The sequence below is a fragment of the Acanthopagrus latus genome, chromosome 1 (assembly GCF_904848185.1).
Source record: "Acanthopagrus latus isolate v.2019 chromosome 1, fAcaLat1.1, whole genome shotgun sequence".
Classification (NCBI taxonomy): Eukaryota; Metazoa; Chordata; class Actinopteri; order Spariformes; family Sparidae; genus Acanthopagrus; species Acanthopagrus latus.
This window is the reverse complement of record NC_051039.1, coordinates 14,497,036-14,521,850: the sequence shown is the minus strand read 5'-3', so window position 1 is coordinate 14,521,850 and position 24,815 is coordinate 14,497,036. Positions and strand designations below refer to the sequence as shown.

General features: G+C 41.2%; 1 protein-coding gene and 1 long non-coding RNA gene across 2 annotated transcripts; one reads left to right on the top strand and one right to left on the bottom strand.

Moving 5' to 3' along the window:
* Window positions 1–5,565: 5,565 nt before the first annotated feature.
* gpr83 (G protein-coupled receptor 83) lies at window positions 5,566–23,407 on the top strand. Its single transcript, XM_037102225.1, has 4 exons — window positions 5,566–6,200; window positions 7,184–7,309; window positions 14,619–14,752; window positions 17,760–23,407. Exons 1-4 carry the CDS (start codon window positions 5,763–5,765, stop codon window positions 18,475–18,477), a joined length of 1,416 nt encoding a protein of 471 aa, XP_036958120.1. The 5' UTR covers window positions 5,566–5,762; the 3' UTR covers window positions 18,478–23,407.
* Window positions 7,357–9,755, bottom strand: LOC119021759. Its single transcript, XR_005075734.1, has 3 exons — window positions 9,646–9,755; window positions 9,162–9,274; window positions 7,357–9,061 (listed from the first exon to the last, which is right to left on the bottom strand). It is a non-coding gene; the product is annotated as an uncharacterized LOC119021759 (long non-coding RNA).
* Window positions 23,408–24,815: the final 1,408 nt, after the last annotated feature.

Sequence of the window (24,815 nt, the reverse complement as noted above, 5' to 3'; positions counted from 1 at the left end):
GATCTGTCCATCTGAGCTAAGAATCGAAGTACAGTCCTAAGTATTTGAATGTGCACACTTGTTCATTTTCCTTCTGGTTAATCAACACAGGGCTGTGGTCACCTAGTGACCTTGATTTGAACCGATCATTATTTGCATGAAACAAGGCCTGACAGAAAATCCTTTCACAAGGGAAAATAGAGTTAACTAAATCAAGTTTCTGCTAAGGTTTTTGTGCCCCATACGTCTTATTTATAATAAATATATCGATAAATCAATTTAAACACTGATTTTTAAAGAACATACATAATCCTGTTGTCAGGCTAGAGATGAAGAGTTCCATTAAACTAATGTATACTTTTCTGATAATCTATCACATGCTCCAGTGACTGATTTAAAGTAAAAAAACAAAATAAAACACCCTGATTAAACTGATTCTGAGGGGACTTGCACAGAGGGTGAATCCATCGGGAACAAACAAAAGGAGACGCAGGCAGTCTGTAATTAGAGAGCATTAGACCACATTAGCAGAGCACTCTGTTCGATGGAAATCACCCTGACATCTTTTAATCTGTAAAATGTCAGCTACGTCACTATAACAGAAACACAATATGTCACTGGAACACTGGTCTCTGCAGGTGTTCCATCCCAATAACCTCATGCACACGTTAGAGACTGGAAGCCCTGGTTGATTTTCATCCTGTATGTTATGTCATTAAGTCGACTTTTCTCAGGATTTCAATGGCTTTCATATTTAAACTAGCAGGACAACCACAATTAAGTAGTAGCTGGGTTTTTTTTATTCTATTGTACCTATTTGCCTTTTTATGTATTGTGTGCGATACTGTACTCATATGAACTATCTCTGTTCCAGAACAAAATGACCCATTGTGCATCTAAAAAAAAAGTAATGAGTGAGCAGCTCCCTTTCTCCGTAAGCACCATGACAAGTCTGGGCATTAAGAAAATCGAAACACATCTTCCTGCTGATAGCCTTGTTTACTTATATGGGTCATTTAAGGCATTGATATGGAATAAAACCATTGTAGTATGTTGAATTGAGCAGGAGCTACTTTGGATGCACCGCTTACCCTTATGATTATTTGTGCGTTTCAGTGTTGCTCAGCTGCTGAGCATCCTTTTTTTTTTTTTTTTTTAAAGTATTTTTTTGGCCTTATTTGATAGAACAGCTTGAAGAGTTGGACAGGAAACAGGGAGTGACACGCAGCAAAGGGACCCGGGCCGGGAGTCGAACCCGGGTCCGCTGCAGAGCCTCGGCACATGGGTCGCGCGTGCAACCAACTGAGCTATGCGGCGCCCCAGCTGCTGAGCATCCTTTACCTTGATAGGATTCGGTGGCTCAACAGCATGAGCCACATGTCTTGACATCAGCATTTTAATAAAGTAAGCACAATGTCTCCGCGTGTCCTTATCATCAATGTGATTAAGACAGGGTGGATTCACTGCTTATCTGATCTGCTCTTGCTGCTTAAACTGTGTCTGGAACTGCATCTATGGAGCTCAGTTATATATCCATATAGTGTGTTATGTTCCCTGCTCTGAGGATTAACCCAGCATAAATTTATACAATTATGCATATTCTGGTAAGAGACTCAAAGGCACTTCAGGAATAAGAAACTTTGGGTCATCGTCCCTCGGTTAATGGAGCATCTGTGCCACATCCCATATTTTCGTCCACGTAAGAAGCTATTACTGTGAAATGTTTTGATCATGAGGACAATAGTGGGGAAGGATGGAGTTCTTACGGAAGGACAGTGGACCATCAGTAATGCAGGTGCCTGGTGGGACTTAAAAAATAACAATGTTTTCTCATGTTTCCCTATGCTGAAAGAGGACACGATGTTCAAGATTTTGATATTCATAATAAGGCAAACAAACTGCTTCACGGAGGGAAAACACAATTAAAATCAGCAATAATAATAAGCCACAGGAGAACTCCAAAGAACAGTTCAAAATTATTTGGGAGCTAATTAGCTTTCAAGGTGAGAATTAGAATAATGTCACCTTCTTGTCTGTGCAGTAAATACAAAAAGCCATAACCAGCAGCTGGTCAGGTTCGATCAGCACAGATGTTCAAACAGCTGGCCTGGCTAACCGGAAAATGTTTTTCATGATTTCAAAATTTTTGCATGGATTTAACTAGTGAGACACAACATATTAATTATAGTGACCTTTTGGGTGCTGGTTGAAATATTTGTCTTTGGACAAAGCCAGGCTACATTTACCTTTAGGACATTTATCAGATGCTTTTGTCCAAAGCGACTTACAGTAACTCATACATACGCTGATGGAGGTGGGTGCCATGCAAGGACCTGACCAGCACATCAGGAGCAGTTTGGGCTTCAGTATCTTGCCCAAGGACACTTCAACATGCAGACCATGGGAATCTAACCAGTGACCTTCTGATGACAACACACTGGCTCCAACCCTGAGCCACAGCCGCCCCAGGCTGTAATACACATCAACATGATAAATATGATCACACTCAGACAGACTGACTGTCTCCTCTTTGAGTGTGGTACATGTGACCTGAATTGTATGATGCAATGTGGTTAAGTTAACTAACAGTCCCTGGGATTTGATGTTACTTAAATGTAAAAAGAATGATAATAAAAAATACTGAATTATTGTTATGGGCAGTAAATGTCCTCACACTTTCCACGCTTCCTTTTATCATCATTCACCACTTGAGCATGCATGTTGGATATTCGTGTGGAAGAATGAATGTGTGAATGATTCTCCTAATATTACATTCATTGCTAGTGTATGAATTTCTCCACACAAATTATTGCTGGAGGAGCGGACATGGTTTAAAGTTGTGACTCAGATGGTGGAAAAGGTGATATCCTGTGACAAATCTCTTAAGTAATTCACTGATTTTATCATCTAGTCATGCTCAGAGCATAAAAACATTTTTCATATCAAGTTTCGGCACAGTTAATACATAGAATTTTTTTTTTTTACGTGGCAGCAGGCAACTAAGTCTAAATCACTACTAAAATTTTCGAGCTCTGAATATCCCCTGGAAACTCCTTTGAATTATTCTCATTTGTTTTAATTATTCTTGCACTTCCCACATGTTAATTACATTTTTTTTTTTAATTTAAGTTTTTTTCTACCCAGCAGATTATCAATAGACAAGATGTTGAAAATCATGCGTCAGCAGAGTGTGACGCTCCAGAGGTCTTTCTGGTTTTAATTTGCTACTACAGGAGCAGAACCTCTGTAAATTTGGCTGCTTTGAAGCTCATATTTATCCCACCAGACAGGTATCGCTGCAATCTCTTCCTTCCTGCCGTATCAACAAGCTGTACTGCAAAAAAAAAAGATAATGTTCTTTTACAGCCCGAAACATACATTTCTCAATGAGTTCACTTTTCTAAAACAATTTACAGGGTCAACACAACATTGTTTTTACACAAACAATGCACATGTTTACATACAAATGTAAAAATGATTATGTTTGAATTTAGACAACACAAGATTACTGCACAGCAGACAGTTATTTCCTACAATCTGTGAAATCCAAAAGTAAAACTTTGAAAACAGCTCTATAGAGAAGTCTACTTCTTTCAGAAACTGAAGAAGGTTAAAGTCCTGAGTCAAGTTCTCTTCAGCTTTTATAAAGAAGTAATAGAAATAAATCAAGGATCTGTGATATCAGTGAAGTCAGTTGTGTCAGTTGTGTTGCATAAAGGGACTTGTATTTTGTTGTACAAACCTGTGTTACAGAATGGCAATTAAATGCAACTTTGCGGTCTGTGGTACTGTGGTCCATGCAGGGAACAGGTGCTCTTCTTTTCAGTGCAACCAAATTTTGGTTTATGCAATAGTAAAATATAAACTGATCCAAAGACAATAGTGATATTGTAATGCAACCTGTTGTTAGTGTGTAACTGTAGGGAGATGAATGTTTTCAGTGTTTGGCTCCAGTTTTGGATCCTAAGGTGATTAGTAAAGAGAACTGAGTGAGGAGTCTGTTGCCAAATAAAAAAAACATATTTTTCAAAAAACAATTTTTAATTGGAGAAATGTCAAATCTCATGAGTAAATTAACATTACCTTGAACGGTATGGAATTATGCAACACTGTGAGTCAATTAATCAATTAGGCTTTTCCTCTTATTTTCTACGCATGGCCTGAGGAAATTTCCATTCGAATCGAGTAACGGCTGGATTTCAACAATCTTATTTAACATGAATGTAATGCACCTCTGCCTCAGGGTGAAGGAATTGGATGTTCTTGCCTTGGGTGACTAAATTACAGAGACAAACACCAAGAACACACTTTTGACTTGCACCTGAATGCAAGCAGATTTTCATGAGATGGAAGTCTATCTGACTTTTAAAACAGCCTCCCCACTCTGCGGGAAAATAAATCTGCTGCTACAGCAGACTACTCCATAAAAAAATGAGTGATGCCACTTCAGAGTCATAGAAAGAGGTCAGGAGTGTCCCCTGCAGTCAAAAGGACCTGAGCTTCCTCAGCAGATGGAGTCTGCTCTGACCTTGCTTGTATATAGCTGCAGTGTGATCAGTCCAGTCCAGTTTATTGTTCATGTGAACTCCCAGATACTTGTAAGATGTCACCATCTCAATGTCTGTTCCCTCAATGTTCTCCTGTGTTGTCTGTGCCTGCAAAAATCCACCACCAGCTCTTTGGTCTTCCCAGCGTTGAGCTGTAGGTGGTTCCACTGGCACCAGTCCACAAAGTCCTGAATAAGTTCCCATCCCTGTCCCTAAAGACAGGAAAGTGGCCATGACTGTTCCCTGTGGGGCGCCCATACTGCAGACAACTGTGTCCGACACGTTGTCCTGAATCCTCACATACTGTGGCCGGTTGGTGAGGAAGTCAGGGATCCAGGATGTGAGGTGTTGGTTCACCCCTGCAAGCTCCTGCTTGTCCCCCAAAAGTGCAGGCTGAATAGTGTTAAAAGCACTGGCACTGCATGTCTGCAACATGAAAGCAACATGCCACCGCTCGCTGTCTTGACCGTCACTACTTTCTGCTGTGGGGAGACGAGAGTGGTGTTCTCTGAGGGGCTTTACAACGAAGGTGCTCAGCTCAGACCAAGCACAGAGGTCTTCTGATGGACTTTCTGTTTGGCTGGGCTGAGCCAGGCTGAGTTTTAGTATTATTCTTTTGTCAATGACGCTGATGTGTTTCAGAAGGTGTGGTGAGTAGATGTTGCTGTTAATAGCTTGAGGGAGACTCAACTGGTCAGTTGTTCATGAAAAGGTTCTGTAGGGAGGATTTTATGTGTGTGTGTGTGTGTGTGTTTGCGTGTTTGTGTGTGTGTATATAGGGGGATGTACAGTTTCCTATATAGTGCTGTCTCCCTCTCTCTCCCTCCCCCTCTCTCTCCATCTCTCTCCCCCTCTCTCTCTCCCCCCCTTATCAGTCCCCCGTCCTCCCCCTCTATCCCTTTCTCGCTCTCTCTCTTTCTCTGTCCCTCTCTCTCCCCAGCCCTCTCTCTCCCCCCCTTGTCAGTTCCCCCCGTCCTCTCTCTCTCTCTCTCTCTCTCTCTCTCTCTCTCTCTCTCTCTCTCTCCCTCTCTGTCGCTTCCCCTCTAACTCGCGCGCACACACAGGCCCCAGTTGTATAAACAGCGGTCTGGTGGCGTCACACACACACACACACACACACACACACACACACAACCTGTTGCTCACATGCTTCAGCATCTCCACATCGCGCCAGCTGAGCCGACAGAGTCACAGATTGTCCCCCCGGGAGGAGGGAGGTGAAGCGGCCGCGGTGAGATGGGAGCCGCGCGTGTGTGGTTACCGGTGGTGCTGCTGTGGGTGAGCAGCCCGGCGGCAGCGGGACACACACTCAACGACTCCTCTCCTCTGGGAGACGGGACTTTTTCCTACACGGGGCATTTACTGAACGTGTCGGGGCGGCTGGATAACCGGACCTCCAGGTTCTTCCTCCTGGACTTTGACGAGGGGATGCTGGAGGACTGGCGCTCTCTGGCCAATAAGAAGCGCCGCGGCGGGGAGTCCGAGGACGGGAGCGTGAAGGCGCTGCTGGTGGCCGCGTACTCCCTGATCATCGTGGTGTCTCTGTTCGGAAACACTCTGGTGTGCCATGTGGTGGTGAAGAACAAGCGCACCCAGTCCGCCACCAGCCTGTTCATCATGAACCTGGCTGTGGCTGACATCTTCATCACTGTGCTCAACACGCCCTTCACCCTGGTAAGACCTCCTTTCACCTTTGTGTGTGTGTGTGTGTGTGTGTGTGTGTGTGTGTGTGCGTGTTCATGCACTCCTGGGTGAATTATTTAGATTAAAAAGTAGACAAACTGTTCTCACTTTTTGTGGCTGGTGACACTGAGTGAAATGTTTTCAAATGTTTTTAAAGAGGCACTCTGTGGTTCTGAAAAAGAAATTCAAACTCTTAATTTCAATATTTGCAATATTAATGAGGTAAGAATACAAATTCAGAAATATGCCATATATTCTATGGATCTTTCATTCTTATGTTTCTGTTCACCATAAGTGAAGAAACCAGCTGTTCTCAGGGGGAAATAAGGTCCCCAGAACACTGTTTGAAGCTAGAAACGTGGCAGGGTCCGCCACATTATAAACAAAGTTAAACAGTATGAAACTGTTCATTTCCACTAACACACAACACAGACTTTGTCTATTTAGTCAGTTTTGGCATAAAAAACAATGAAGAAACTACATTATGCACCTTTAACATCACCATCACCGTGAAATGATAATAACGAAAATAATGATATCAAAAGTGTGTTTTGTTCCAGTTTTCCAACTTTGCTTAGTGCATACGGTGATGCTGTCCAGACCACTGCTGCTTGAAGAGTGAAGTGTTTTGTAGGTTCCAGTATAATATAATGTAGTATGAAGACTGTTGACACCAGAAGATGGCGCTATTTCTGTCTTTATAAAGAAGGAATCTCTCTCTCTCTCTGTGTGAGAGAGAAAGATCAATGAATTAACAGGCTAATCTTTATTTTCGATCTGTATCCATCCATTTGTTCCCTGGCAGACTTTCTTTGAAACTACAGCTTTTGAGAGCATATTTCACAATACTTCCAGTTATTGATCAATTCAGTTACAGAACGGACTGACCACATGCCTGAACTTGACAGTGTCATTCAATGTTATGTCACTGATGGATGCATGAACAGGCGTGCTGCTTGTGTGTGCTCCCTCAGGTCCGCTTTGTGAACAGCACCTGGGTGTTCGGGAGGACGATGTGTCACATCAGTCGCTTCGTTCAATACTGCTCCCTGCACGTCTCCACTCTCACCCTCACCGCCATCGCGCTGGACCGCCGACAGGTTTGTCTGGGATCGAGCGCTTCCTCTGTTCCCTCTTCGTGGTTGTGACACCACTTGACTGTGTGATGTGCTGAACAAAAGGCTGTGAGGTTGTGACGTGAATGAATGCTTGACCGAATATGACCTGTCCCTCATGGCATCATTCAGACACATTAACAAACAAAATATCAGAGGTGCCCCGGCAGCTCGGTGGGTAGAGATTGCCCCACAGACCCCCTCAAATGTACCACAACCTAAACATTCCAGCATGCATTCAGTAGATATTCAGCATTTTTCACATGACTGGTATCGGAAATGCCGATAAAATGTCTCACACAAGGACAAACTGATTCTTCAAAGTAACTAGCAACTAGAGCGATCGAGTCTTTTCTATTGAAGAAGAAGTATAAATTAGCAGAAAGTCGAAGTATTCAAGTAAAGTACTTCAAAAGTCAGGTTTATTCCATCACTCCTTCTTCTAAATTGTGACACAAAGAGTTTCTCTTTTTTTTGCAAATGAAAAACATTTTCATTTTCAGTCAGACCCTGAATGTTAACTGACCATCATGCAGCAGCACAATACATCAGCACCGCATGAACAGAAACAAAGACCTCCCCCAAATAATCGTAATGCTCCAGGACATGAAGGCAAACCTTTTAGTCACAAGGTGTGCTTCATTTGTGACGATACCTTGACTTAAAATCACATCATTCTGGGTTTTTTTCTGTGCTAATGTTGATATTTGTGGTTATTTGCCATTAAGTCAGCGTATGAATACTTTCGCCACCCTATGAACATTTATCTAGACCTGCCCCTGTCCAATGATTCACCAGAGGAAAGATCAGATAAAAGTTTATGAAGGTGAAAACAGATAAGCATAGCAAGTAAAGGTCTGTTTTTGGTTTGTCCCTCTGGCATCAATCGTCCCACAATCCCTCAGATTCATCTTGTGATTGTCTGGAGCAGAGGAGGGAAACACTGGAAACACTGCATTGTTGTCACGTGTGCTCTTCTTAAAGGTGGAACTAATAAAAATGAGTGAGTTGGATGTCATCAGTTCAGCGCCAAATGACAAAGAAACATCCCAAGTTAACACGTTTTTGAAATTAGATTAAAGAATTAACCTATAATTTGCAAGTCTGACAGTATTTCTCATTTTAACGCATGAACAGACAAATAAACAAGTGCATAAACAAGTTTTTGTATATGAACTAAGTCTGTTTAATTTGTTTGTGAGACTCCTCTAAAAACATATTGCAAATCACCGAGCTACAAGGCTTCCAGTTATTAAAATATTTGTTAATGCTGCCCTGCTGAGAGCGAGATTAACAGAAAACATTTCTTTCTGCCTTTGCGACACAAAACAAACTCTCACAAATGTCATGCATAATTACCACTTCTTATGTACGTAGAAACCCGACTTTGTTCCAAACATTGAAAACAGGAGATTAAAAATAAACAGATTTAAAGCCGTGTCTATTAGTTTGTGTTTGTTACTTTGTTTTCCTTATAAGGTTAGGCCTGCAGGTACTGTTGGAGCTGTGCTCTGAGGCAAATACAACAAGTTTTGTGTGGCAATAATATCATCTTTTGAATAGACTAAAGGAACACCTCTTCGCTGAGACCATTATTACAATTTTAAGATTATAAAAAAAAAAATCCCATTTATGGTTGTTCTTCGGGACTCTAGTGGAAAACGTCAGGCTGCGGGGGAGAGCACGTCTCGTCTTCTGAAGGCACTCAGACACTCAGTCGCCTTGTCCTCACCTTGCCTGTGCATGGGAAGGGAAAGAGAATAAGTGGTGTTAGCTGTAGTTAGACGCAGTAACTCATCAGGTATGCTTGAAAAAAAACAAAAAAAAAACAACTCACAGCACAAGAGAAGGCTGCAGGCTTAGTGGTGTTATTACCAGCAGCTCAGGCACGACGTGGAAAAAAGCAACACATAATGAAGACGAGTGCTTTTTCTGCGTACTTCCTCGACCCTACGGCGGAGTAAAAGCACTGTTATACTGCTGTGTAGTGGGCATTTTAAAGTGCAAACTCTGAAAAAGAGGAGGACAAGGAGGAGGAGGAGGAGGAAGAAGAGACAAATGGCACTCAAGAAAGGATGAGAAGAAGAGGAGGGGGGAGAAGGAAGCAGAAGAACGGGTGGAGGAGGAGGAGGAGAAGCACTTGTCAGGAAGACGGACGAAAAAGAAGAACAATACCAACAAGAAGAAGAAGATGGGGATGAGGAGAAGTAAAGGACAAAGAAGAACAACAAGAAAAAGGAGAGCAACAATGAGAAGGATGAGAAGAAGAAAAAGAAGAATGAGGAGAACTAATTCATTAATCCACTTGGGAGAAATTCAACCTGCAAAATAGGGGGTTGGTGTCTGAGGAGTTGAGAGGCAGCTTAAAATTATTTGTCAATCCAAATGACAAACTCTCCTTACAGTTTGAAAACCCCTTGATAATGTCCAGTTAGATGACTGATACAGACAAGTCGAAGATATTTACATTGTCTGAAGTTCTTCGCAGTCGGGTTCTTTTTGCTGCAAGTAAAATAGAATGTTTTTTTCAACTTCGACTGGACTTCTGAAGGTTACAATGAAATGAGCTGAGCGGACTCCCCTCCTATGCTCCTCTCACCTGTGGCTACAGAAAGACTCTACAGCATGGCGTGAAAATACTTGAACATTGTGCGTCCTCTGAGCTGTAATATTGTTGTACAGCGGCGTCTGAAATTGTTCACTCGCTGATGGATTTTTCTCTCCACATGAATTACAACGGTGTGGAGTTCGCACAGCGGAAGACATTTAACCAGCGAACATTCTCTCCATCATAAGCCCTCATAGTGTACTCTGCAGTCAGCTGTAAACCTGGATTTCAGACCCTCATGACTCATAAATGTGTCGGGCTGGTCTGATACATCACAACATCACTGGAATTTCATATTTAGTTCTCTGAATCACCACCCTCTCCAAAAAAAAATAAAAATAAAAATGTGTTGACTGTAGGTCTGAACAACACATGTACAAGCAACAACACGCAACTTTTTTGACCTATCAGAAACATTTTTCTTCTCATGATCTGTTTATACCCTTTATTATCTTTGATCAGACTGCGGATACAGATTAAGGCACAGAAAGAGTCTGCCAGAGAGAGATGCTCCACGTATTATTTCTTTGAGAGTCTGATATTCGCTGAGTGCTGGTTTTGATGTTGGATAATTGTAATCATCCTTCGGGCATTTTTCCAAATCAGAAGACTCCACATCATTATTCTTGGTTATTATACGGCAATTTCACAAACAGATGAGTGAGATCATACACATACTAATGAATAAAAAGAAGTGCATTCTGTGAGTGGATATGGTTCCTGCAGCTCTTAACAGGATACAGCACAGTAAAGCCCAACGAGAGCTTACTATTCATGTGCAGGTGTTTTGGTGAACAGGCTACAGAAAGAAAACATTGATTACTGTGTGCCTGTATGAGAATCATCACTGTGTCAGAATCAGATCAGTATTCCTTTATTGTCCCTCAAACGGGGAAATTAGTGTGCCACAGCAACCAAAGGACAAAATATTACAAAAAAAAACCTCATAACAATAATAGGAAATAAACAATATGATTAAAAAAGTAAGAAATTGAATAAACTTGTTTATACATATAGACATTATTCTGTACAAAGTAACAGTGTGGCAGTGAATTTTTATTTACAAATAATAAATATGGGTATTGAAAAAAATGTACCAGATAGTGCAAAGCAGAAATGAGTGTGTGCACACATGAATTCATAAAACATCTCTACTGCTGATCCAGCTGTCATCAGAAACAGATGTTGCTTCACGTCGTGCTTTAGAGGAAAGTATAGAAGCAGTATTTTTTTATTCAGCCATCGCACATCATACAATCAACAAACAGTATAAACTGTATGAACACAGTCAGCCGTCTATGAGTTGGGTTGTGATTGATCAGGATTAAACAGGAAACAAAATGTGCATACATGCCTATCCAAAAATGTAAGAAACCCCGCAGAAATATGAAAGAAAACAGCAAAAAAAGTTGTTCGCTCAGGTTTTCTAAAGGCCAGACGGACATTTAATTTCTTTAATTTGAGCGCAACACTCAACTCATCAGCTGATTGCTCAAACATTAGACCAATACTGATGTATTTCAACACTAAAGTTCAGTAGGAGTAAAAACCCCTTTGTTCCCTGCCCAGTAACTGTGCTTAATCTGCACATGTAATGTAGAGTTTGAGAAACGGTTTTGCTGTCTTTGTACAGGAAACATTTTTGTTCCTTTATGTTTCTTGAAATCGTTTCACCTCTCATCCTCTCATTCTTCATTTCTAACTAACTAGAGGGAAGTTTGCAGGCTTTTAAACTCCGCGTGGGAGCGTCCTTACAGAGTCGTTAAGGATACCGAGAACCCTCAACAACATCTTCGTACTGCTTGTTTTTGTGTTTGCATGTTTTTTATCTTATGCCCCCTGACTGCAAACCAAACCAAGTTTAATGTCAGCCTAGGTCAGATAATAATGACTGAACTGAACTGAACTGAGCACTTTATGTTCAATTTGTATTATTCAAGTGGATTTCTTTTCCTGCATGGGAGTCTTTGACACTCATGGTGGAACTGTTATGTGCAGTTAATTTAATGCTCAAAAGTGTGACTCAGACAAAGGTCTGCGACAGGTCACATGCAGAGTAATTGGCTGTGATGACGGTCAGGGGGAGCGGAGGCAGGCGAGTCAATGGGCAGTTGGCTGAGCAGAGAGCTTGCGGACTGGATGCACAAATAAAAGCAGGATTTATGGACCTTTTTCACAGCAGCCATTTTGACACAAGGCAGGAGGGTAAACACAGGCGTTAGCAATGACACCGATTAAGAGTCTGTCCCATTCAGAGTCGAGGTGCTGCTCTTGTGCATGTTGGCTCACTGGAAAGTCTCCGCTACACCCTCAGTGGAACGGAACTTTTATTAACTGTCATCAATTGTGTTTATCTTCTATTTCTTGTCAATCCGGCTGCCATGGAAAAGGTCTATCAGGAAACAAACAAGAAGAATAAGAGTAAGATGTTTGTGTCGGACCACCACACACTCGGGCAGGTCAGGAGCAGAGCGGGAGCAGGAGGAGGCAGGGGCTGCGACAACGTGAAGTCCCTTTCTCTCACCGAAAAGCATGGCAATGAGTTATTCGTCTCCACTCCTTGTGTTGATTGTTTAGAGACTTTCCACAAAGCTCAGATTGTAGCTCAAACCCTGGGACACGCAATCTGAACGTTCACTGACAGCCGTGACTTGAACACAAAAGGCTCCACCCACAACAGGGAGTACTCCATCAGCAATGAGTTGACACGGATACAGCTTGATGGCTTTGAAAGCACAACACAGCCGTGCAGGTGATGTGATGTTTCCCTCTGAAGCTTTCATTTTATCAGCCAGGTCCACTGAGTCTTTGTGCCCCAGAGATGTCCCTCCTGCTGTCTGTGCTGTACAGAAGAAGTTTGAACTATAACAGATCTCTTACTGAGAGGTGAATTGGCTCCCCATTCAAACCGCATACTGCCTCCCCTCATAACATAAACAGTCGGTCAGCATTCAAATAAATGAAACAGCACAATAGAGGCAAAGTTCGTACAAAAAGGAGTGTTTTCTGTGGGTTTGCGTTTCTGCTGCTAATACACTTAAGCCCAAAAAGCTTCTATTTTGGGAAGCAACACATGCACATGCTCCTCACAATGGAGACATTTGACTGGTTTGTATCCGTAAAATGAACAGATGGTGAGGCATGATGCATGTACATCACATACTGCCCTAATGGGCACTTTGCCTTTGGATGTCTTTTAACGGTCAGTGCGCTGCAGTCAGTGCTATAATGCTTTGTAGTTTATGATGCACCATTAAAATTGGAGCTGAAGCAGGAGCTGTACTTTAAACTCTGTGTCAGGCCAACCTTTGGTCAGATTGTAAATGGTAATTGCGATGGCCACAGTGACCTCTGCTTGTTGCACATGTTCATGCATGGATAACAAGGAAGGCACTTGTAGACTGCATACCTCCGCCAAGCCCCAACAGTCCCCTTAATTTAATCAAGCTTAAGCCAATATGAAACTATATAGCCCTGTACCACTCCAAAATGCTAAACCATAATTTGAGATCACCAGATCTAAGATAAGAAATAAGAAGATAAGAAATCTTGCTACGGCAGTAGTGCTGCATTCAGCCACAACCACCGTAAAGACTGTGTATGTATCTGACAAGACAGCACAGAGACAATGAAGTGATTACCAAGACAATGATACCTAACAACAAGTTACATGGGCTTAAATCAGAAATATAAAATACTGAGAAGTTAAATCATATATAAAAAAACAGAGGTGGTTATCATAAAACCGTATACATCCGTAAAATCTTAAAATCATAATAAATAGTCTATGAAAGTATAAGAGTGCTTCCTACGTTGTGATTTAACGATCTAATGAAATTTTTTGTTCAATGATGTTTTAGACTGGGAAGACTGGGAACAGGGTGACAGATACCAAGGAAATCCAGAACACACACAAAAGCAAATAAAAGGACACAGAAATGACAGGACCAGGACCGAAGCTCACTGCTCAGCTGCAGCAGTGTCGAAGCTGTCCTACAGAGGGACAGGCTGCAGGTTTTTTACTCACATCAAGCAGGTGCAGGACCAGGCTCAACTCATTTGAATCCAGTCTTCAGGATGTTAATCAGTCCCCTCAGATTTGCTCTTGATTGGCTGATCAGACACCTGCAGTCACGAAGCCCCTCACTGAATAGGTTGGATTTTCTTACCTCATACACAGGAACAGCCATCAGTTTCCTCTTTCCTTTTGCTCAGTAGGTGTCTGATGCGAGTGAGTCATGCAGTCGACGCAACAGTGACAAGGTTTCCATTTGACACATGTGGTCATCACTAAGCAGCACTCACAGGAAAAAAATATATGTAGACCCTCCAGATACACGTGCACATAAATAATGAGCAAGAGGTTAAAGAACTGCAGGTAAAAACATTTTTTTTTTTTGCTCGTAGCTATCGGTAAATAACATGACCTGATGTTGGTGCTCTGCTTCACAGCTTGAGGCATTGGCATTGGTGGATTTATAATTGAATATGAGTAATTTCTGTATTAACAATGCTATATAAAAACAATAACCTTTAGGTCACATCCACAGATGTAGTCAGACTGTGTATATGTATTGATTCTCTCTCTCTCTCTCTCTCTCTCTCTCTCTCTCTCTCTCTGTGTGTGTCTCTCTGTCTGTCTGTCCCTCTCCATGTGTGTGTGTGTGTGTGTGTGTGTCTTTTCAGGTGATTTTACATCCTTTGAGACCTCGCATGTCGCCGGCACAAGGTGGTGTTTGGGTCACGGCTATCTGGATAATGGCGAGTTGCTTCTCCCTCCCACATGCAATCTACCAGAAGCTCCTGACACTGACATACAGGTAAACAGGATGCACACTCAGGCATTTCAAGGACGGATCACTTGGACGTGTCTGACAGTATTTACTGAGGTCTGCAAAAAAGACAGACCTGGAGCTGATGATGATAAAGGTTCAAAGAATGAAATGTACAAAAGCAATTTCTAAACTTCTGGCTGTGTCCTATTTCAGACTCTGCATCTTTCCTTAAGAAACCCTTAACTACAGCTGTAAACTCAGTTCTTCAGTCCACTGCCGATACTTGTATTTATTTATTATGAATTTAAAAGATTATTTTCATTATTATTATTCATACTTTACTTTTATCGTATACCCAGTAATACGTGGTCAGGTAATTCTAAAGGTACAGTGTTAGCTCCTTCAACAGGCAAACGAGAAGAGCTCGGATATATTCTAAAATTAGGTTCAGAGTCATTTCACTGTTAACAGACAGAGGTGATGCTTTATAAACCATAAAGCATTTGCACAGGTGTATAAGAATCTTTTGCAACTTTACATGTAACAGTTGCTGAATAAATGGTTAATAAAGCATTTCATTGTTTTGGAATAGTAGCTTTTCTATTTGGCAATTCAAGTTTAATGAAATACAAATTTACCATTTATCACCAGTGGTTATTATCAAGTGTTACTGTTTCGAATAATACATTAGTTATTTGTAACTCATTTTTAAACTGTCAGTTTAGCCTTTAAGGATTTAGTGAGTTCATTAATGCTTTAATAATTTGTGGGACCCAAATCAGACACCAAGGCAGAGAGAAGGTATAAGGGAAATTTTAATTGAAAATACTGCTGAAGGTTAGTGGTGGAGGAAGGCTGAGGCTCAGGTTGATGGTTCTGCTGGTGTAGTGCAGGCGGAGGGCTTGAGTGAGTGAAACACTGAATCTCCAATGTTTGAGGAGGCAGAGGATCCAGAGGAGTTCTGTTCACTGGCTCAGGTGGAAGAGAGGCAAAGTTAGTCGACTGGCAAAAAACACAGCAAACAAGAGAAACTCTAGTGAGAATGTGTGCTAGCTGGTAGAATATGTGCCAACTGCACTTGAAGAAATGGATGGAACACAATCCAATCCATGACACTTCTTTAATACTTGTCGTGATAATTAAGATTATTCTTGTCCAGATCAATGGACTGACCTTTCTTCTGCAGTGAGACTAAAAATAAGTTTTACTTTCATTTCATTTTCAGATTCTGAAAATGCTTCAGTGAAAAAGATCTTTGGGCCAAGCTTGTTTGCTCAGAAAGATGACTAATAGAATAATGGAGCCAGTGGAGTGTATTTTTCAAAAATACAGCCTGAATAAATGAGTCACATGAAACTTTTCTTGTTGAGATAATAGTAAAACCTTTCACTGTAAGGACGAGGCAAAAATATGTGTTAATGATTTTACCTTCTTTCCGGAACTTTGTTGGTTTCTCTTTACTTTCAGATAGCACAGAAACATGAATTGATGATTTGGCATTTCTAATCGCAGCATTTAAAATCCCTGCAGATCATTGGGAAATGCTCACTTGCTTTGTCTTTTGGGTGAAACTGGTTTTAAATAATATTTCAAAAACACAGACTGTCACTACTCTATCATTACATGTGTGTGATATCCCTTTTCCACTGGTCTAAAACCCTACTTATACCCGTAAACTCTGGATTTGTATGTAAAAAGAATGTATAAACTGACTGTGCAGCAGACACAGGTTTATACCACCTTGGCTTGGCTTTGATCTAAATGTAAGACCTGGGTGAATGTGCTAAATTACTCCGCACAAAGTCATGATGTGTTGTCAACAACCGATAGTTTCCCATAAATCAGGAAAGAATGTGGTATCCAGTCCATTAAGGATGTTTCCTTTCCTGGACAAAGTGTTGGAGGTGGAGCCCCGTTCATTCCTGTAAAAGCTGCTCAGTGGTGTTTTGAAGCCAAAGAAGCTCAAATTCATGACGTGAAACATGACGTCAGTGACGCAGAATGCAACACTTCAGTCTCAGATAAAAATCACAAATGAGCTGCCTTGCCTGCTGGAACTGGGAAAAGGGTCAACAGGCAATCCTTAGCGCGTTCAAACGCATTTAAAAAACCTGCGCATAACCGCTAATTTTGGTGGAAAAGTGTAATGAGTGTCATCTGAGGTCAGCTTGTCCTGCAGTTCAGCTACAGTATGGAGCAGGAACCATTTTTCATGATCTGTCTATTTTTGACAGTCCTGCACGAGGAAAGAGCTGAAAAAAAGATAAAAGAAAGTTAACATCCCCCAGCAACGTGTCACACTGTGTCAGGAATTCACCCTCCCTCATCAAAGACTGCCGCTCTCTAGGGGGGCTTGGAGAAAAACTTTGCAAAAGTTGAAATTTTGGCAACAAATACTCCGACAAAGAGATCTGAACCTAAAAAAAAAAGAGGACAGGTCAACAAGATCCAGGAAAACCCCTCACTGGTGTACTGTGTGAGATTAGTTAGACCCACACAAAGCAGTAATACAGCAAACAATCCGTAATAACTCCACGTGTCAAATGTGTAGTCATGCGGTCACCCATATCAAGCTGAAATGTGTTTTTACTTTGTTCAACATTGATAGCTTTAGACTATTTCTGATGTAACTTGTGCTGCATTCATGTTCCCTAATTTTGTTGGACTCCCTAGTTGGATTCAAATTGTGTCTCCTTTCAAAAACAAGCACAGGGAACAAAAAACTGAATTCTTAAGCACTAATAAATTCCTCCTTAGATCTGAACAGAAGAGAATCATAATTACTACAGCCTTCCTTTAGAGATGGCGAGGAGTATTCAGTTGGTTACAGTCTGGTCTAGTTGTTCAAATCTCAGGATTTACTGTTTCTTGAATCATATATGTCTGTGAACTATTTCTCAAGGTTTGGACAAAGCAAGCTATTTAGAAATGTCACCATCAATTTATCTATTTTCTGTTATTTTATAGGCCAAAAGGAATTCATCAATCAATCAATGTCTTCTGTGTTCTGTTCACTTTCTTTCACTCCTCTGTATCTAACTGTCCTCACCAGTAAGGAAAAGGAGCGCAGCCTGTGTGTCCCAGACTTCCCGGAGCCCTCAGATGTCTACTGGCAGTATTTTGACCTCCTGACTTTCATATTACTTTACATGCTGCCACTCCTCATCATCACTGCCTCCTACACCACAGTGGCCTGCCGGCTGTGGCGTCACAATGCCATCGGCGACACCACAACAGCTCAGCATGCAGCCCAGAGAAGGAAGCGGCGGCGTACATTGGCCATGTTGCTCCTGGTGGTTGGGGTCTTCACTGTCTGCTGGTTCCCGCTCAACTGCTACGTGGTGCTGCTGTCCAGCCAGGCCATCCACTCCTCCAACGCCCTTTACTTCTGCTTTCACTGGCTGGCTATGAGCTCCACCTGCTACAACCCTTTTATCTACTGCTGTCTAAACCCCACCTTCCGCCAGGAGCTGAGGCTCCTCTTTGATATGTGCCAGAGGAAACGGAGGCCAGCGGTGGGGTTGGAGCCGGAGCTCCGTCCCGTGGCAGCCTGCGCTCCTCGTCACAGAGTCGCCTGGCCCGACAACCGCGAGTCCTCGAGGCCGAGGCACCCTTTGTCTAACCCGGGTCGCGGCTCATCACAGCAGAGTAATTCCTCTTCCGGTCAGTCCCGCAGCCTAAAAGACACACATGTGCTCTTCACAGCCAGGCAGGTACTCACAGGAAGAACTGACATCCTCTCAGTGGAGCCCATTGTTGCTGTGAGCTGACTCAGATGCCGCAAGGTGATGGGATTTTTTTGGACTTGAGATTCTTAATCCCATATCAGGATTTTCCTCATGTTCTGAAGATAACCAGAGATCTGAAAAGCTCATATATGACTGGGCTCTACGCAGGTATTTAAATGCAGCAGAGCGAGAGATGGGTTTTATGATGACTTGAAACTGAAGAAATGGTCACAGAGTTATTTCCCTGGACACTTGTTGTCACGCTCATTTTTTGGGTGCATTGTTTTTTGTCAAGAATTGAGGCTTAAGTCCTTTAAAAAATGACAAAACAATCTCATCCCAAGGTCCGTTTGGCAGCTGTTCTGGAGCTTTCGATCGTATCACACGATCTTCCTCAGCAGGTGCAGTTTGTAATATTATATATATATTTTTGAAATATTCATTTGTCATCTGGGAACTTAACCTTCTTTTACCTCCATGTTGGCCTGAGAGGTGGGATGAAAAGTAAATTCCTGATCTTGGAAACAGCAGTTGGCGAAATAATCTCAACACAAAGTCAATTTAGTGGATGATCTGGCTTTGAAAATATGACACATAAAGAACAGTGTGCTTATGTAATGGATGGATTAGAAAATTGATGCAAGCTTTGCTCATTCATCATGTTACATAAGACAAACTTTATCAATATTTAAAAGACTCCTCACATGATGTAAATCTCCTGAGTAACTGTGAAGTCCATGTTTTCTTTCAGTAGCCTTCAGACACCTTCATGAATGGCAACATGAGGAAAGTTTCTCAGTCCTGACAGGATCTCACCATAAAGAGTTTGACTTTGGTTTACCATTCTGCACACGAGCACAGAGTCTCAGTGGGTAAATGAAAATGCTGGGAATGAAATCTTGTTCAAATCAGTCTACATGTTGCTTTAAACCCATCCTGCTGCACAGGCGTTGGTTCTCTTTATCCTCAGTTCACACACAGCCACAGGATTCATATAATACATTTCACGATATTACTCGCTGCCATAGACTGTATACAAGAGCAGATATTTCAGTTCACTGTTGGAGGGACAATAGACAGAAACGTTTCTCAAGAACTCCTGAAACACAGATGACTGCAATTATTATTATAATACTACAACAATTTGTGGCCGCGCTGATGCACAAAATTCAACCGTGATGGACCTGACAAAATACAGCCGGATTGTAACTGTGAGTAAGTTTTACGAAGAAGTCAATAAAAATGTTGTACAGTTTGTTTTAAGTGATGTGGTCATCGACGGTGGTCAGCCACCACCAACACACTCCCAGAGACTGGGATTGTTTATTTAGAATGTAGAAGTCATATATGTTTACAATAATTTGAGGCTATTGAGGGGGAATATTCAGTTATTTTCCTGGGATTGTACAGTGTATGATTGTATAGTCTTTTAGTTGCTTAAAGCAGCATTATGTAACTTTATCTTAACCTTAAGCTTCAAAGTCATTGATGGTACAGTGTCTTGTGATAAGGTGATCGTGTCAAGTAGTCAACATTTTACACTGATATGACTTAAAAGAGTTGTGTTTGTAGTCAGCAACGACAGTACGTCTGACGAATTTTTACAGATGTGATATTTGTTTTAAATACAATTTCTACATTATGTTGTTTTAAATGCTACTTTACATTGTGTGGTTTTGGGATGCATACGATAAATGTTGAACATTGTGGACGCTGGCGCATGTACACAAACTACAGTTCCATTCCAGCAATTATCCAGAGATGGACATAAAAAGGCCCTTGACCATGACCATCCTATAAAAAACACATTTTTAACATTGTTATCATGTTGCCGAAATGGTGTTTATTATATTACACAAGACAAAATGAGCAAAACAACCAGTCAATACCATTACTGGGTATTTCAGCTTGAGAACTTCAGTGTACAAAAAAAAAATAAACATACACACAAAAGGCAAACAGATTCAGACAGCCAGGGCTTCATATGTCAGGTGTAAGAGGGTTATAGTGAAGAACAGAGATGAGCATTCAGGGATTAAATTATTGCCAGGACTTTAAAACAAGTTGCACCTCTAATTGCTGTGTAGACTACAAAATAACAGTCAAGGACACAAAGGACAAACAGCCAAGACAAAAAAGGTTTTGTCACTCACTTTATATTTCATGTCCATCTCGTCATCTCACCTGCAGCCACCTCTAAAAACGTTAGTGTTTGCATGAGGTACACAGATTCTCACCGCATGTTCCTCCATTGTTTGTCCGGCCCCGGCAGTCATCGCACACTGCAACAATTACAGACCTTATTCGTCTTTGCACCTTCATATAGAGTGCATACGGAACGTTCACTGACTCTCTGCCAATGAAAGGAAGCAAGCTACATGAATGAAAATATGCACAAGGTAGGCAACAATACCTGCTGGATCATCTTATGAAGATCCTTTTACTGCTCCACACTAATGCGGAAAAAATGAAGTGGGAGAATTTGAAGAATAAAAAAAGAAAGTTCATGGTCTGTTTCTATGGCACCATGAAGCCTGCACTGTTTGGACAACCACACATGCCCTGTAGATGGTTTGCAGAACATGTGGGGTGGAATCAGAACGGTGTTATACACATTGTTTGAAAGCCATTTTAAACTTTTGTATTAACACCATGTCAAACATCAGATAGAGACTATGTTACATAACAGACTTTCGGCTCACGACAGTCACAGACAAATGTAAGAGTTTTATATTTTCTTTGCTTTGAAGGGCACTGTATGACAATACTGGGATCCAGCAGTGTTAAATACAATGTAATAGGAGACCTCACTGAGAGTGAGAGTGGCAGTGAGTGAACGTGAAAATATAGGCCCACTGTCGCGGGTGTTCAGTATTTCTTTTGAAAGAAATCCTCTGTATGTCTATTATGTAAAATTAAGACAGTGAAAATCCAGGAATGTTTCTCAATTTCTCAGTTGCATTATTTAATTGCCAAGATAGACTCTTGATACACTCTCATCTTATAGATGCAGTTTCATCTTCCAGAGGTAATCAGTCAGGAATTTGTGTAAATAATAATAATACATTTTATTTATAGGCGCCTTTCAAAGTGCTCAAGGACACCAGATAGGAGCAAGGAAAAAAAAAACAAGCAAACAGCCACATATCACACACTCAGACAGGACAATGGAAAACTATAATAACTAACACAATAAGTCAAGATAAGCAGCTGAAGGCTCTTAGACCCCATTGTAGTCAAGTGGGCAGATGGTGAAGTGATGTAACCCTGTATGTGTGTTTTTCTGTGCCTGTCTGTCTTTAAACATTTGTTGGTTGTAATATTTGTGCATGTCAAAATATATATTGTCAAAGTATGTTCAACTAAAACAACTGATCTTGGCAATCTTACCATCAAAACAAATGAAGAACGGACATGCAATGTGATTCCATCATGGGATTGCATGAGACATTCTGCTCCTGATGGTAAAAGGAGGGCTAGAAAACATTTCTCCAGTCTTCACACACCTTTGAAAATTACCGCACCTCCATCAGAATGCTGTTTGTTGATTCCAGCCCAGCATTCAGTACGATCTCCCCCATGAAACTGAACTGAAAAAAAGCAACACCCTGGGCTGGAGGAGCACACTCTGCAAATGGAAAGTAAGCAGACATATCAGATTAGCAGTCGTACCTCCTCCATACTGCTGAACACTGCAGTCCCCCAGGCCCCCCTCCTGTTCTTACAGCAAACCCAAGACTGGTCAGAAAAAGCCTCACAGCCTTTGCAAAATTAAAGTGGTGAGAGTTCATACCGGGAGGAAATAGTTTAAATATTTATTATGTTGAACACTCTGGGTCAAGTAAATATAACTCAGCTGAATGTTTAATTGTCAGTGTATCTTGTTTTGTCCACACACAGCATAATGGCTTCGAGAGGGCTGCTGCTGAAAGATGTACCCAAACACTCACAGGCTACAGGTGACCTATTAGACTGACAGGTAGCAGCAGCAGGTGGTGTTATTTTCTGTCTGGTGGGAGAGAGAGATCTCTGATTTGATGGATCGAAGCAGCCCAGTTTTGGCGCGCCAGAGGGACCTTTCTCAACCCAGAAATCCAGAACAACACGGATGAGTGGGTTTTTGATATTGGCCACATTGTTTTTAAAGTTATGAGGTTGAAGAAAGCAGTAACAAAGCTACTGTAACTCTTTTTTTCTTTGTTATTATTACCAATGGATCACATACTTTACTTCTCTCTCACTGCGCTTACCAGACAGAGCAGGCAGCTATTATCACAGAGAAGCCTCTGACAAATCCACTGTATATTATCTGCTCAGCACCAAACCGCAGATGTGATGCTGCCGACTAGCTGGAGAATTTAGCAGCTGAAAAACACAAACACAGAGCCAAACATGGTGAGAGGCAACATCAGTGGTGTTTCAGCACACGTAGAAACTGACACATTAGACAGTGTTTTTTACTGTCTTTGCATTTCACACTGTTATGTTATGTAATGCTGTTTGTGTTATGTTTTTATCTCTTCCTGTGCTTTGCTTAAATTCCTGTGTTTTAGGTAATCTCTTCGTAAAGTACTTTGCTCAATGTTTGCCGTTTTCAAATGTGCTCTAGAAAATCTTGTTAATTTCCACATCAAAAATGAACATTTTCACATTTCATTCATTTGTGGGGAAAAAAAAGCCATGCGCTTGTAAATCTGTTCACATGTGACATTATTTTCTTTTTGATGTGTTAAAAGTTCAAATGTGATAATTTGGAAGTAATTTGTAAAGCGGCAAATTTCACCTGACATCATGTGTCATGTTAATTCACATGTGAAAAAAAGGTCAATAAAGGCTGCTGTTTGTTTCCTGCTGCTGACCAACAGTCAGCATTGTTTCTTAAGCCTGACTACAGTTATTCTGTAACCTGAACAATGTGTTTATATGTTATATTGTATAATTTTAAACATAAAATAAAACTTACCTTTAACTTTATCTAAACCCAACCAAGTTGTTTAACTTTAAAGGCGGACCTATGGAAACTGCTGTTCTTTGCTCACTATCCGTTGCTGTAGCTCGCTACACAGTCACACACCAACAGATGCCATGAGATGGGAAACAGTATGGGCATGGCAGGCAGCTACAGGTGTCTGCAAGTCTATAATTTTAGATGTTATTTGAAGTCATATATCCAGTTTATATTTTCTATGTATAGTTTCTTGACACAAAACGTTACATTTGTTCTGTTTATGTGTGGTTTTGTATGTACATGTTGTTTTGTTTTATTTTAAACAAAACAAACAAAACAAGCTTGGGACATGTAAACATCTGTTTTACCAATAAAGGCAATTGTGATTAAATTAATTGACAAGAGAGGCGAGAAGTGGGAGAGGAGAAAGAGAGAGGCCGGCAGAGTGAGCTCGCTGGTCGGAACGTTAACTTTGGTAGACGTCTCTGCAACACAATACATAGGTGCTTTGACACAACATTAACAATTTTGTTTCTTCGCATTCTGTGCATGAATTTAATTCATTTTTGAGTGTTTTAAACTAAAATTCTTGCCATATCTGACACATTGCTCCTTTACCTTAACAAAACAGTGGAGCATTTATCAGCTAATCATGCAGGCGCTCCCTTCAGGGGTTTGTGACCGTAACAGAGCTGATAGGAGAGAGAACACTTAAAAATGCGTGGTGCTGATGCAAGCCTTGATAAAAGACAGGATGCCAATCGTAGCAGAGGGTTAGAAATGAATGGATGTGAATGATATAACCCTCTTACACTTGTCTGTCTCTAACACTGTCAATGTCCGATGAGGCAAATATGTACAATGCCATCAAGTTCAGGGGAATCTGGCTCTGGCTCTGAGGCTAGAACTAAAGTTCAGTTTGTGTGCTACCATGCAATCTTCTCTCTCTGCAGAAAAATGCAGAATAACAGTCTTTTTGTATTCGGGTTATGCCAACCGGAAAGTCTCTAAAACTGTAAATGCTGAGTCTATTAACCCCCGTGCCAGGAGCAAAGAGCGCCTCTCAACGATCTGAAATGCTGTTTGTATGACATTTGATAAAGAAATGCTGCTGATGACTAGTCAAAGGAGAGGCAGTTTCATGAACAGTCTCCAGCTGAGAGCTTCTGAAAAAAAGATATTATATATTTCTCTCTTCAGCAGCACGTGGCTAACATTCATAATTCACCAGAATCTGAAATTTCTATTCTGTGTCATTTGCTCACCATCATCAAGACATGCAGATCAAAGAAAGGCTATGCAGTTATTTTCAGACACACATTCAGCAGAGACATTTTCATTCAACGACCTTCCGCTCACCGCCTCCGTCGCTCTCTGCTAGCCCATGCAAAACAGCTTCTATGGCTTTTAATGACTTTAGGGTTTCCTTTGC

Bases quoted from the DNA above. Each gene is read 5' to 3' on its own strand.
- gpr83 (XM_037102225.1), top strand. From the start codon at position 5,763: ATGGGAGCCGCGCGTGTGTGGTTACCGGTGGTGCTGCTGTGGGTGAGC. The intron at 7,310-14,618 runs GTTTGTCTGGGA...GTGTCTTTTCAG, and splicing joins TCGCGCTGGACCGCCGACAG to GTGATTTTACATCCTTTGAG. The intron at 14,753-17,759 runs GTAAACAGGATG...TGTCCTCACCAG, and splicing joins CTCCTGACACTGACATACAG to TAAGGAAAAGGAGCGCAGCC.